Source organism: Dufourea novaeangliae, unplaced genomic scaffold, assembly GCF_001272555.1.
Source record: "Dufourea novaeangliae isolate 0120121106 unplaced genomic scaffold, ASM127255v1 scaffold125, whole genome shotgun sequence".
Classification (NCBI taxonomy): domain Eukaryota; kingdom Metazoa; phylum Arthropoda; class Insecta; order Hymenoptera; family Halictidae; genus Dufourea; species Dufourea novaeangliae.
This window is the reverse complement of record NW_015374020.1, coordinates 1,088,189-1,102,366: the sequence shown is the minus strand read 5'-3', so window position 1 is coordinate 1,102,366 and position 14,178 is coordinate 1,088,189. Positions and strand designations below refer to the sequence as shown.

Genomic DNA, 14,178 nt, shown 5'->3' with positions numbered 1-14,178 from the left:
ATTGTTCAGAATCCAGCGATGACTCTTTTTAGGGGAGTGTAAGAACTTGGTATATTTATGGTGTGAGAAATCGATACTTCCGCATTTTTCGGAAGTATACAACCGTTGATCATATAGGGGAAGATTGCTGAATTTGGACCATTGACTAGTTTGGATTACTGCTGTAATTTGTCAGGTTTGAGCAATTTGTGCCTTTGATAAACAATATGTGTATGACAGTAGTGATTGGATTAAGTAACTTATAATTAGCGTATAAGTAACGCGTATTGTCTATTATAGAAACGACTTCTTCTTCCGCAAGATGCACGTGTAATCACGTGTCGAACATTCCCCATCGTTCCAAACTTTTCCCAAGAAGATAAAGAACACGACCCACTCCTCGTTCGGTTAATTAATTTTCAATTTTTTTTTCGCGACTGATTGACAATGTTTAATTAGATCAGCCGACAAATGAGACTTTCCGCTCGATCAACGCCGCCGAAAGGGAGGAATTCAACTTACCTCTACCGGACAAAATGAAATCCAATTACACCGGGCCCCCGTAAATAAAGTGCGCACGACCGGTGATGGGGTACCGTTCATAACTTTTAATCAGAACTTTACTCAACGGAGGGCTGTTTTTACCCCCCCATTCCCCCGAACATCTAAGTTTCGTCAGGTAAGAGAGAAGAGCCTGCGGTTTTGATGGAGCACGGCTAATGAATTTAATAAAATTACTCGATGAGGGAGGGGGGGGGGTGACTAGAGGGTTGGATTTACCAAGGGGGTAGGCACTCGTCGGCCAAGTAGAGACCAACGAAGAAGAATGGATAACAGGGAGAAAACTCCTGAATCCTATTGGCCGTTTACACGGCCGCGGCTGTTTTTTTTTCTCCTTCGAAACACCCTCGATCATCCGTCGAGCGTGTGAGCGAAATACGAAAGGAACGTACACGTAGCCTTTTTCCGCGTTTCGATTCGGCCCGACCCGCGTCGGTACCCGGAGAAGTTATTATGTAGGCAAGTCTCGGCCCCCTTCTCGCCGTATCCCATTTCGCCGTGGATGTTGCCCCCGACGGTTTCCATTTAGACGGCGCGTTATTCTTCGACCTGAAACGGTATTTTATAGCCGGGCTGTGATACGTGTTAACAAACCTTGATTCGCTCGGTATAACCGTGCCGCGGAGATTTCACGCTCGATGTGGTTACAGTGTGTGGAATCGGATTAGTCGGTGGAACGGTTGTGTACACTGAATATTTCGCTGAAGTAAACGGCGTATAATGGGAATTAAAAAAGAGTATAATACGAATATATAAGGTAGTGAGAATGACTGGGTTGTAATTTCCTGAAAAGACTGTTCCAATTAACAACGATGCATTTTTTGAGGCTTTCACGGAACGCTCACAAAGGAATTTACCCAGATGTGAAATCAGTTTTAGAAAAATCATGGTTGAAAGTTGTATGACTCCAGAGGGAAATTCAATATCGGCTGGAGAAGTGACGTCAAAGTCCGTCAGATGTAGCTCTGAAAATGTATATAATTCTTTTTAAAATTTTGTTACTTTTTACGTTTTCTGGATACATACAAGTGAATTTACTGGAAAGTAAACAAAAAACTCCTACAAAGGGTCCAAATGCATTTTCCGAACTTAAGGGACAAGTTCTGTTATTCATATGTATTCAAAAAGACCGAAAAGGTAAAAAAAATCATAACAAGAAACGTATTTATAGGTATCCATTTTAAGAACTGTTTATGACTGACATTGACACTATTTTTCTTGCCGATACCAAATTTTCCAGGACAATGACATTTATTTTTGATCGCGTTCTATAACTCACAACCATTATTGTTTCAAAACTTATTTCATATCTGGGCATGTTCTCTTGCCAGTGCAATGCATAAAAGAATACACTTTCCGATGTATGCATAAATATTCTATATCTCTCGTGGAAGCAAGTGTAAGTTATCCCTTGGTAGCATTTAGAACGACTATATACTCCCAAAATCTATGATCACAAGAAGTCTTTCTCGATTTGATTGATTTTCCACTCGAGCTTTGTGATCACCAAGAACATTTTAGAAGTGTATAGCCTTTTGAATGAACCGTCTACTGCACAACCATGTTGATCCCACTAAACTATCAGTGTTACAGACCTTCCAACCTATCGACGCTCCCCTATATTTGCGACTCGTAATAGAAACATACAAAAGCCAATAGAATCCAGCGCATCTACCCGTGTGTTCTACAGAACTATCTCCGCCAAGAGACCAAGCAAATTCTTCTTTACAGCCCAATTGGTGCACAACATCGAGACCGTACGAGGCGGAATCGCCACGAATAAGATTGCTCCCCTGATCCAGCTCGAGAACACCTTATACGTTTCACGATTTTCGACGAGGGAGTAACCATTACGAAACCGCATTTCCTATTCACCCTAGTCCCTCTTCAGTCCACGAGGCCCCACTCGAGATGATCCACCGTCGACCTATCCGTCTTTCTCGTCGGGAACGGGCAACCCATGTTGGAGAGAAAAAAAATGAACCTGATACTGTGGACGCTTCTTTCAACCCGCGAAAGGAAAGCTCCTCTGATATCCGGGAACGTGTAGGAGAGGAAATTGGCGTGCTTCATTATACAGAATCGCCTGTATAAAACGGACATCATCGCAGCGCACCCGACCATCAGCGTTGTAGAAGTTTGTCGTTTGGCTGTGGCTCGCCAGATATTCGACCAGCTCGACCACTCCCACCGGCTGAGTGGATTCTTCTATCCTGCCTCTTTAAAATTGAACGTGGAAACGCGAAACCACTGATGTTCCTTTATGAACACCTCTCCCGCGATAAAAATAAATTCGAATTAACATAACCGCGCGCGCGAGCGGGCTCAGAAATGGAAACAAGGAGAGTAGAGATGAGATTTCTTGGGAGAAATAGCGATGGTCGTAGAGAATATTCGTTTTACTCAGTGATTGCGGAAAGTGAAAGAGGGACTTTTTTTTATTTTCTAGTGGTCGATTAGTTATTTAAGATTTTTATGATGATGCTGGGTTTACAGAATCAGGAAATTGTGACTTTATTAGAGGATTGCGTTCTTTATCTGTGAAACATCACCAACTGAATGTGAACCTAATTTATCTACTACAGCGTCACATATCTGTTCAATGAAAATTTAATACTTGGACTATTGTAAACGACTTTTTCCTTGAACAGATGTAGCGAACGGGTGAAAGATCAAATAGGTACGCAAAATATATTTTGTGTACTTAATCCTATTAAAGATGATCAATTGAACATTAATACTACTATTACAGGAGTTCATGTATAATTTAAAAATCGTAAAAACCGACAAAGGTTAATCATCTCATGGAATATGAAACATTATTTCCGAAGAGAGATTATCCAAACTGGTCAAACGTTATCAAGCATGAATTTTAGGTACGTCTGTAAATGATTGAAATGAAATAAATCCATCTACGAACAGAACGGGCTCTCGAAAACGTATAATTCGCCTAAATGGACAGGAGTCCCTTGGAGAATAAGGACGAGTTATAATCGCGAGCAACGTGAGAGAGCTCGCTTCTCGTCATTAAATCGCCTAGAACACCAGAGATTGTTCCGACCCTGTTTGCACGGCAACTGAACAAGCAATGAAACGACTGACTGGTGATAATCAACTAATTATGGCGTTCCTCACGGGCCAGAAAACAGAACAATGGTCGGTGTATTGGGATTCTGATCGTGTGCCGGGGCTACATTAAAGGATATGCAGCGTGAGAGCAGTTAATTAACTGCCGTACAATATCAGCCGCCGAGATTAGAAACCATCGACTATCTTCCGGACGGTTTGCTGATCAAGGAACTTAATAAAACGAGATCCCACTTTCAATCGGGATTTCTACGCGCGACTATATGCCAAGCGATCGCGCCTTAATTATTTACAGTATATTCTTACGACCTTTGAGGAAATCTTCGGCGAACTTTGCCGTGTACCATATTGCAAGTTCACTTCGATGCTGAATTTTACAAGCGATGTGCCGGGTGTTCAAAAATTCATGGATCATGGATTATATGGACAGACATGTCTACAGAACTGTTCATTATACATGTTATATGTTTCATGTAAAAAATTGTTGTTAATGTCGGGATTAACAATTGTAATTTATATTAGTAATAACTATGTAAGTTAATTTATGCATAACAGATTAAAACTTACAGTTCGCGGATACTTCTGTGAGTAACTATACTGTATCCTTCAGATTAAAAAAGAAGAAAAATGTGAAAGTCTACGACTATCAGATTAAACACCGTACAAGAATTCTACAGAATCGTTTTTTTTTCAAAACTCCATCTGTACGGAAACATAAATATTCGAGATTTCCCAACGCAAGACTCTAGTTATTCTCGATATCGATTTTCAAGAGCTTTTTATCATCGCCCAAAGTTTGTAATTAACTTCGATTTAATCACCTTGGCCAATTTTTCGAAACCTAACTTCCATGCACGCGTCGTAAAAAGTGGCTGCAATTCGGAAACAAGATCAGACAAGCTCCCGGTTTAAATTAACTTTTTCTATTATTCCAGTGTGCTGATATTAGTTTCTCAAGTTACATCTATCAACCCTCCTCTGGTGAAGGTTGGATATCACCAGACCCCAAATTCAAAACTTTCCTTAGAATAAAATCCCTGAACATATTCTTATAAATATATTCCCCCACTCTACCCTCCTACAAGACTATTGTTTGTGCCACGATGAATCCTTCTTTACATTTGTCATTCTATTTGTACCATAAATAACATTAAAAAATTCTTACACCAACTACGTCTCATACGAATTAACCCTCCACTGCCCAATGTAATTTTGAGATCACATACCAATTTTACCATTATTCATCAAACGGCGATGAATTTTTCCACAATTGACCAATGTAACGCGAAAATACCACTACAGCAGCTCAATTTGAAAGTGCACTGCAGCCCAGCGCGACCTTGAAATCAAACTCCGATTTCAACCGTACTAAAACCTTCAAGAATTAAAAATTTAAGTAGTAAACAATTATTATATACAGACAAGAAAATATTGAAACAATAAAAATCAATTTTGATTAACCATAACTTTAAATCTTAACGGTGTGCTTCGAATGCTTTCGAGCAAAGAGCGTTAACAGGTTAAATGTCCATAGAACCGCGCATAGTTAACATCCGACAGAGTCACGTCACGTCGTTCATCCGGTCGACGTGACGGAAGTGCACTTTCTTCGGCAAACCTGTATCGTTGTCGTTGGCTAAATGCACAGGGTAACGATAACGTCGTCGACCGAGGAGAGTTGTCGGTTCGAATGACAGCCTTTCGAGTGTACCCGTCGACCGGAAGCTCGGGGTTATTGACTCGCCACTCGTGTTCTCTCGCGGTGTTCGGCAGCGTGGTACGTGTCTACGTAAAGGGTGTGCGCGCCCGCTCACTTGCTCGTTCGTTCCAGACAGAGAACGGGATCGGCGCGGTGAGAGGCTTCGAAACGAATAAGAGGCAACTTGAAAGAGCGAGGCCGAGACGGTAACAGGTAGCAGTAGACGACTTTTCAAAAGAGGAATTTCTTCTCCCCGACGAGCATCGAGTATACATCGGCGAGCACTCCAACCCCCGAGATCCGCCTCATCGCGATAATTAACTTTGCGCTAGATTCTTTTTCAACGGGAGAAGGAGGTGGAGGGGCCGATTCATCAGGAGGAAACGATGTTCCTAATAATGGCTGTCACGATCGACTACACACTGGGAGATACGCTTTGCTACCGTTTAGAATTTTTCGTGAGGAATCATAACACTGTTGTGCTTATGCTAACTTCTCAAAAGAAGCAATGATTCTATTTGATATCCATTAGTAGAATTTTGCTCTAAAAATCGAACAGTGAATTTACAAATGTAATGACTGAAATTCTCTCCTTTCAATTTATTATAACATGTGGTCACTTTATCGATAACATGATTCTGCACGATCATATTTCACGTTCCCGACACTTTCTCAATATCATTTTCTCCTCGATATTCACCGTTCTGTGATTGAAACACGAAGGAAAACTGAATTTCCGATAATCCAAATATTGTTATTACTCGTAATTAAACCAGCAAGGTTCGACGTGCAGCCATACGTACGTTCATCATCCTGATCACTACACTGCTAATCAAATTCACGAAATTCCAAATTCACTGCTATTTCGAAATTGACGATTTTTTCGTATGCTGTAATTGCTCGAGTCACCGTTGCGTTCGTACCGGACAAGATCGATGGAAACATCGTGTATGTAGTCTCTCTACACTCGCCCACGCATTTTCCAGGCATAATATAATACCCGTCCCGGCTAAAAATAACCGCCGCCGTCGCGCGCACTATCGATAATCGTTTCCAGTAGCGTCCGCATGACAAACGAGGTCCAGCGAACAAGCGTAATCGCGTGCTTGATAAACGAAACGCCGGGTTAAATTCAATGTCGAGGGGCGGCTTATTGATGCAGCGAAATTAAACGGAAAATTATTACCCGCCCCCTGACCGAGTCCGTTTAAAGGGACAGCGCATAGTGCGATGGGTGGAAAACCCGAAACGCTGGCCTGGGCTGGCTGGTCTCTGCAAATCACCTACGAAATCAAGTTACCGGAGAACAGAGGGACACGGGGGCAAAACTGTAACCGTATTCGAGATCAAACTCGATCGTTAAATTCGCTGCTTTTTTTGTATTTTTTTTCCTTTTTGTTCGTTGACTACGTGTATAAGCTGCGCAAACAGAATCCGTTCGTTAACAACCAAGAACTGAGTGGTAGACTGGCGTCATTGATCGCGTTGCGTATTCGTTCAAGTATCCGTTCACGTTGACACCGAGGCATAGATCGTTGGACGGTGACCGCTGAAAATATATCCGTCGGAATACCCTCGTCTCGTTTGCAGGGATATTTAGTATTTCGCGACCCTTGTGGTCGTCACTGACTCGGTAGAATTGAATTACTGCGTGTGGTTAGCCTGGGTGATCGTACAGGGTGATACTGATTTCCTTTTGAAATGGCTGTCGGTCGTTGGGTCCCTACTCTTTGGGTGTTATTTCGTGTAATAATTGACATTTGATCTGTTCAATTGACTGGTGTGAGATGGGTCGATTTATACGAAATATGTTACAACAATAGTTTCCCTTTTATCTTATTGATTGGTAAAACCATTAAGTATTACTAAATTCACTATGAGGCGTAATTCTCTTAATACCCAAGAACATTTCTATCACCAACTGATAGCAAGATATTTATGGAATTGCATATTTTCAGGTATTTTTACAAAAGCTAGAACCAAGGAAAAAGTGAATTCATTCGTTAAGAGTCACTTACTCAGATCAGAATAAGATAAAAACTGTCGAATCGAACTTTGTAATGACATTCATAATGAATGTCGAAGTAAGTCGATGCCAGAGTGTGGGAAAAAAGAAGAATAAATTCCTTATCGGGTTGAAAGTTAATCGGACAGAGTGCTGTACGCGGCGTACTCGCAATAGAAGAGGCTGAGAATTACTTATACGATCGAGGACGGCGAGTCGAATAGAAAAAGGGAAAAAAGTGAACGTCAACGTTACACGATCGAATAAGCTGAAATAAACGGGATAGAAGCGTCGAGTGTTAAAGTTCAACAAGTGAATATCGGAAATCTCGAAAGCCAGGAAAGACAACCGATTCCGATCGATCGATCGAGGGCATTGCTGCCGGAGAATGTTCCATTAATTACGCGGAAACCTTCAGCTAATCAATGGGTAGTTAGTGGCCAATGGTTGGCTCGCATCAATAATCACTGGCGGACGTGGTAGTATAGTACTGGGCTTTGATGCGCTAATTTACACCACCTGCATTAATGCCCTTGTCCCACTGGTCCGGAACGACGATTGTCTAAGTGCGTGTACGATCCCAGAATAGGTATGCCAAAGACGCCGCGAACAAGACGATATATTAAGGTTAACCGCTGTGTATATTCGTGCCACCATAGACACCGTTTATGCTCAATTTATCTCCCGTCAGACGCGTGCATCCGCGAAAACTCGAATATAAATTGTCCCCGGTAAAATTCTCGGTATAACAGTACACGCTCGCTGCACAATTGCCCGAGAAGTCTTGCGAATCACAGTAGAGCCTCTCGTATCCGAACAGCCATTATTCGAATAGCCTAATATTTTAACGTTCTACTATGCGAACGTTCTGTTACCTGAACAGAATGTCTTCCAGCAACAGATGCTTTCTCTCCTGTTGCAAATATGTAATAATGAAAGATTATTACTCATTTTAATTGGATTCTAGTAGTGATTTAAGTTGAAGAATTTCTGAAATTTAGCAGCTGAGAAAATATGGGATCCATAAATATTGAAACAAACTGTCAATTTTCAAGAAGTTTAGTTTTCGAAAAATGATTATTCTATTATCCGACAATATTTTTATCCGAACACTTGTGACTCTACAGTCAATTGCACAGAAGTCCAGAACAATATGTTAAAGAAAAAAAACAAAAAAAGTAACAAACTACAGACCTTTCAGCGACTTCTCCAGCGACAGTCTTCCTCCGTGACCAATAAACACCACAAGTAATCGAGCACTCACGATAGACACTGCACACGTTTGCGAATCAACCACTCGCGCGAATTCGACGAACGAAAAGAACGACGGTTATTATACTTCTACCCGGTCCGTTATAAATACCCCGTGTAAACGTCTCGGTGACACTGGGCTGTTCTCCCCTCCATCCCTCCCACACTCCATGTTCCGGTACTTCCGCGGCTTCCGTTCTCGAGTAGTGACAACGGTGGAAACAATGAACAAGCCCGGGCCCTTGCCGCGGCAAACTTTTCCTTTTGTCCCAGTAACGCACGAGGTATCCAACCGCCGCCGTCGTCGTCGCCGCGTGGCGAACAAAAAGAAGTTCTTGCTCGGTTTACGACTAAACAATACTTTTATCTTTCGAAATACGCAGGCGTCGAGGCGACGGGTACCGAAGGGGGGAGGGTGGTTGCGACCGAAAGCCCCGGGGGTCGCCTAATTAAATTCGCCACGGAGAAGGGAAAGCTAAATGGGCTGCTCGCGCCACCGCCACGCGACGCAATAAACTTGTAAACGACGAAACAATGAACACATCCGCGCCGGCTACGAATTGTTAAGTTCATTAACGAGCTACGCCGACGTGCATCTTTAATTAATTCGTTCCAAAAGGGGGTCGTGTAGAATTGTTGTTATCCGACCGTCCAGGTCTATCCGTCAGGTTTTCGTTTAGCTACGGACCAGGTATAATAATAATCAGCGTTTTCTTTCTTTAGATTCGCATCCCGCTGGGTTTCTCTCGTTATATGACCGTGCTAATTATAGTCTGTTGCCGTGGCGATAAGAAGATGCCACGTGTTTCATAATGCTCGGAAAATATAGATTCAGGATTAAGGTTTACGACGGTAATTTGCGCGTCGAGTTCGCGTTGTTGCGCTTATGGAGCTCGCGGAGATGGTATTGCGGTGTCGTTCTGGTGAACGGTTGATGCATTATGGAGGAGGGATTATTTATAATTAACGTTTGGAGACCGTGGAGATGTAGATCTTCGTGGAAAAATTGTTGGATAATTACAATAGGTATGTGTACCTCGAACAGGGCTACCAGATTGGGCGGTTTTTCACAATTCGGTCGACTTTTGTACTAAAATTACAATTAATTTTTTTAAGAAATCGCTAATATATATTATATTAGTTTTTCTCCGCGGCTTCGCTCGCGTGGATATCGAGAATTTGGAAAAATTATTTCTCAAAGAAAATTTTGAAATTGAATTGTAAAAGAAGGAATTAAAAAAGAAAAATGGATATATATTATATTCATCCCTGTGTATTCGAACATCTTTTCGCACCCTGAAGATGAAGTTTCACAAAAATCCTGAAGTTGCTTCCCAAGCGTTTGAATAAGTAGCATTTTAAAGAAAAGGAGTAGGATATCTCATCGGGACTAAGAGATAGTAAAGATTCGCAGAAAATACATTTTACCCCTTTTCACCCCTTCTTTGGTGGATGCAAAGATTTCTACGTTAAATAGTAAGAACTGAGTGTTGCTGAGTCAGTCAGGACTTCTCTTATATACAGATATATTTTTCTAGACATAATTCACAATTTTCAATTTAAAAAATCCTGCGTTAACAGTACCTTTAAGATTTTTTTTACAATACTATTACGACTTCAGGCGATTCTAGATAACTGGATTTGCGAGAATTTCATGAGAATTCTGACTCTAGTGACTTCAAAAGGAGTCCATATTATACTTTAAATTGCAATATGTAATTTTTACAAATTACTCCCGTAATTTCAGTATTTAATGTCCACTCTGTATGCCGGGACCGCGCGTTAAGAGCGCAGGAGATCTGAGAAAATGAAACCGGAAGGAAATATACAATTTTTCCAGGAAACCGTCCACTCCGCCATTAATGTCGTACAACGTTCAGCACTCACGTCCGACGACATTTATAGAGCAATATACAGGCTATTCATGAAAAAGGTTTAAGTGCAAAGAAATACCAAACTTACAAAAAACAGTAGAAACAATATTCCTCGGTTAATGTAACAATCAATTAATTTCCTTCGGCGAGTAAAATATTACCGAAACGATTCGAATAAAACCCAACGCAGCACAACGATAAAAGAAAACTGAAACGCAAAATCCCGCGAAGAACCTAATAAGACCGTATTTCCTGCCGGGGACTCGTCATCCGGCCGATCGGCGTTTTATTCCCGTCAATTCCGCTCGGCGAAATTTCACAAAAGAAGCCTCTCTCCGCACTCGAGACAGGGGAAACGACGGCCAAGAAGTCTCGAAAGTTATAAAGCACGATTCGGTCGATGGCTACATGAATCAGGCCATTATCATGCAAACCTTAGAAAATCGAACGGTATCGGGAGACAATATTGCGCGTCGGTGGAGCAACGGGTATCGGATAGGCGGGTTGTATCGGTGGGTGAACGGAGAGAAAAGGAAACCGGAATGCCACGAATTTCGTTCGGCCGTGGTTCACGACAACGATGGAGCTTCACCGACAGGCCGAGCAATGGTATCGTAGTGTGGTCTGATAAAGGAGAACGGCCCCGATATTGGTCAGACAGTGGAATGCCCCCCGTGTTCGGGGTCGGACAAAAAGATTTCTCTCTGTACCCCGTACGCTAGTCTCGTCAGCCTTATATGGACCGTCGTCGAGACGGTGAGTGGGGCCAGGAAGGAGGAAGAAAAACGTCGAAAGAAATTAAAAGAAGAGTCAAGCAGATCGAAAGATTGCGATTGCTGCAACTACTATTAAGCGTCAATAGTCTGACCCTCATTGTCACGATCAGACGTTCCCCGCAACACGAGAGCCACACGCTAGCTTCATCCTTATCCGACTGTCCTGGGTCCGAGAACAAGCCAGTAAATTGAATTTCGGAGGGGGACGAACAGAGATGGAGTATCGAACACGCGTGTGGGGAAGAGAAAGGTGGTGCCCAAGCAGGTGCGCGCGAACGCGGACGGTGAAAAGAAACGAGATCGAGGAGCAAGCGAACCGGAGAGGGAAACCGAGGGCAAGAAGCTAGGTCGTCCAGGAGCGCGAAACGTTCGTTTCTCTTCGCAATTCAGCCACTTAATCGACGCGAGGATTGTGAAAACAAGAGGGGTGGTGTGTTATCGAGCGGGGTTAAACGAATTTCCTCTCCGTAGCGTACACGCGCGCGCGAGCAGTTATGGTTCGAAGACCGTCGGACGAGAGAAGAGTCGGATTGCCCGACCCACGACACCGGTTTCTCTCTATTTGTCGAATGAAATACGGGAGAATTCGGGCCCGAGGTGGCCGCATAAAACGTGCATTATTCTTGACGTTTTTCTTGCACGCGGATACCCTGCCGGGGACTCCGAGGGCGCTAAGCAAATCTATCCCCATCAGACGCAGGAGGACGTATCCACCCCTCTGTTGCCTGGCGATCCTTCTCGAGCCGCATAAAGGACGAGAACTGGAGGTATCTTCGAAGAACAATGAACCGGTGATTCTCAATTGTGTGCAGTGCTTGTTATCGCGAATCTTGTGGTAATATTTATCTAGCATGATTCCTGACGAAAATTGAACTCTGGTAGAAATGTCATTCGTCAAAATTAAGACGACATTCCCTATATATCTTCTTGTTAACTCCCTGTAACTCCCTAGTTAATACAAATGTGGGACACTTTCACAGGGTAAATTCAACATGCCAAACTAACACGAGAATCAGGAATGATGAAATTACATTCGAGGCTCGAATGAAATACAAAACCTAATTTCAATAGAGAAAAGTAGAACACTACGTAAACTATTATTCAAAAGACCAAACATTTGTAGTAACCCTTTATACAATAGTAATCGTTACCCTTTAGTGGAATAAAATTTCCCCAATCTTTCTACGTCTCCCGTTAATTCTGCAATCTCAAAAAAATAACCCTCCATTTCCAATCCATGTCCAATACACCTAGAAAAAAAAAATCTATCAAACGATAATACGACACGTTCCTCGAACAAAGCTCAATGTAGAACGCGATTCCTCGGAGGAACACCACCGACGATGTACACGTGAAATTAGTCAGAGCGGCGTGAAAGGGCGCCGTAGCCCTGAATCCCGCGTAATGCAAGAATTTTATGCATATTAATCCGCGTCACTTGGACCGGCACGAGAGCATCGCGCCTGCATGAATATGCATCTGGCGTAAATATTGTTTTTTTCCGCGCCTCCTATCCCCACCGCCGCCACTCACCTTCCATCCTTTTTTGCCACCCCCGAGAGGGTGGAGGGGGGCGTTGACGGACGTGTTAGCCGCCACCACCACTGCGGTTTTCTGGCCGCGGTTGTCTCCGCGGCGAAACGTACGTACACGTCGGAACAATGGGACCGCGGAGCGAAACAATCGGGGGCCGGCCCGCGTGACGCACTTCAACCCTCTTTTGCCGCGGCTCGCTGGAATCACGTATGTACCAAATGAACCCACCAGCTACAGCGGCGTTCCCCTCCTTCCCCCACCCCTGTCCGTGGACCATTTTTGTTTTTAATATCTCCCGTCCCACGTGGGAACAGGGAGCCAGAGTCTTTTATTTTCATTCGAGAGCTAGACCTACCCCCGGCCGTCCGCGGCCGCTCTTTTCACCGGCGAAACCTTTTATTTGTCAGCCGTGTTTCCGCGACTCATCCGACCGGCACGTATGTTACGCGATATTTAATTCCCCGCACCGGTTGTCTCCTTGAATTTCGCGTGGAAACGTTGCGGTGGACGTGCCCTGCGAATGGACGACGAGACAATTGATGGAGAAGATAGACCGACATGGTAGAATTTTTTCCAGGGATCGCGGATTTGTTTCTGACACCGTGGAACCACAATTTTTCCTGGGAATTGTATGCGGGAGGTCTCTGCGAGAGGAGATTCTATTGTTAATTTTCCACAGAATAGTACATATATATCGTACCGATGGAAATTACACTAACATCTTTACTCGGATAATAAATGATTCATATCATTTCATAATATCAATTCAACCTAAATCCACGTTTACTAACTTAAGTGTCCAGTGGCTCGTGAACAATAGCGTGGGTCAATTAAAGGGTTTAATTGGTATTAGGTAATAATGGCACAATGACTTACCGAGAACAACGAGCTTCACAGGTTTGCCGGCGAGAATCTTCCCCTGGTCGTTCTCTAATGTACAACCCCATATACCGTCGTCTTCCAATCTAACGTTGTCTATATGCAACGCCGCTGTGATAGAATCGCCGATATATCTGTGTCCAGTTCCACTCATCTCCGTTCTCGTGTTGATTGTAATCATATCCACCGGACTTCCCTCGTGAAGCCATGTTGCAGGCCGTATTCTGTAGCTCCTAGCAACGGAGTTCGTGCCAATTAGTGAATTAATTCGCCTAGAACCATGCCTACAACGCGTGATTATTGTCAATTTCATGTCAACTTTGTCATCGAATCATTCTAACCCCTTGCCTTATAACATCGAGTCAGAGACGTAGTGACGATTTTAAAATAAATTTAATAAACCTGTATATTCTTACAAGATATTCGAGTAATTTTGCACAAAGCGGGATGCGAGTACTTAAACGTTAATATTTGACTTTTAGGGTAAAGGCACCCTTGCAATAAGGACAGATATCCTTTTGTTCCCGAGAA

General features: G+C 43.1%; 1 protein-coding gene across 1 annotated transcript in view; it reads right to left on the bottom strand.

Moving 5' to 3' along the window:
- The window catches only part of LOC107188919 (hemicentin-2), a 242,200-nt gene that overhangs the window by 142,781 nt on the left and 85,241 nt on the right, over positions 1-14,178 (bottom strand). Inside the window, exon 5 of the mRNA XM_015577317.1 lies at positions 13,645-13,880. Coding sequence (XP_015432803.1) covers positions 13,645-13,880 — 236 coding nt within the window. The remainder of the gene's footprint in view (positions 1-13,644; positions 13,881-14,178) is intronic.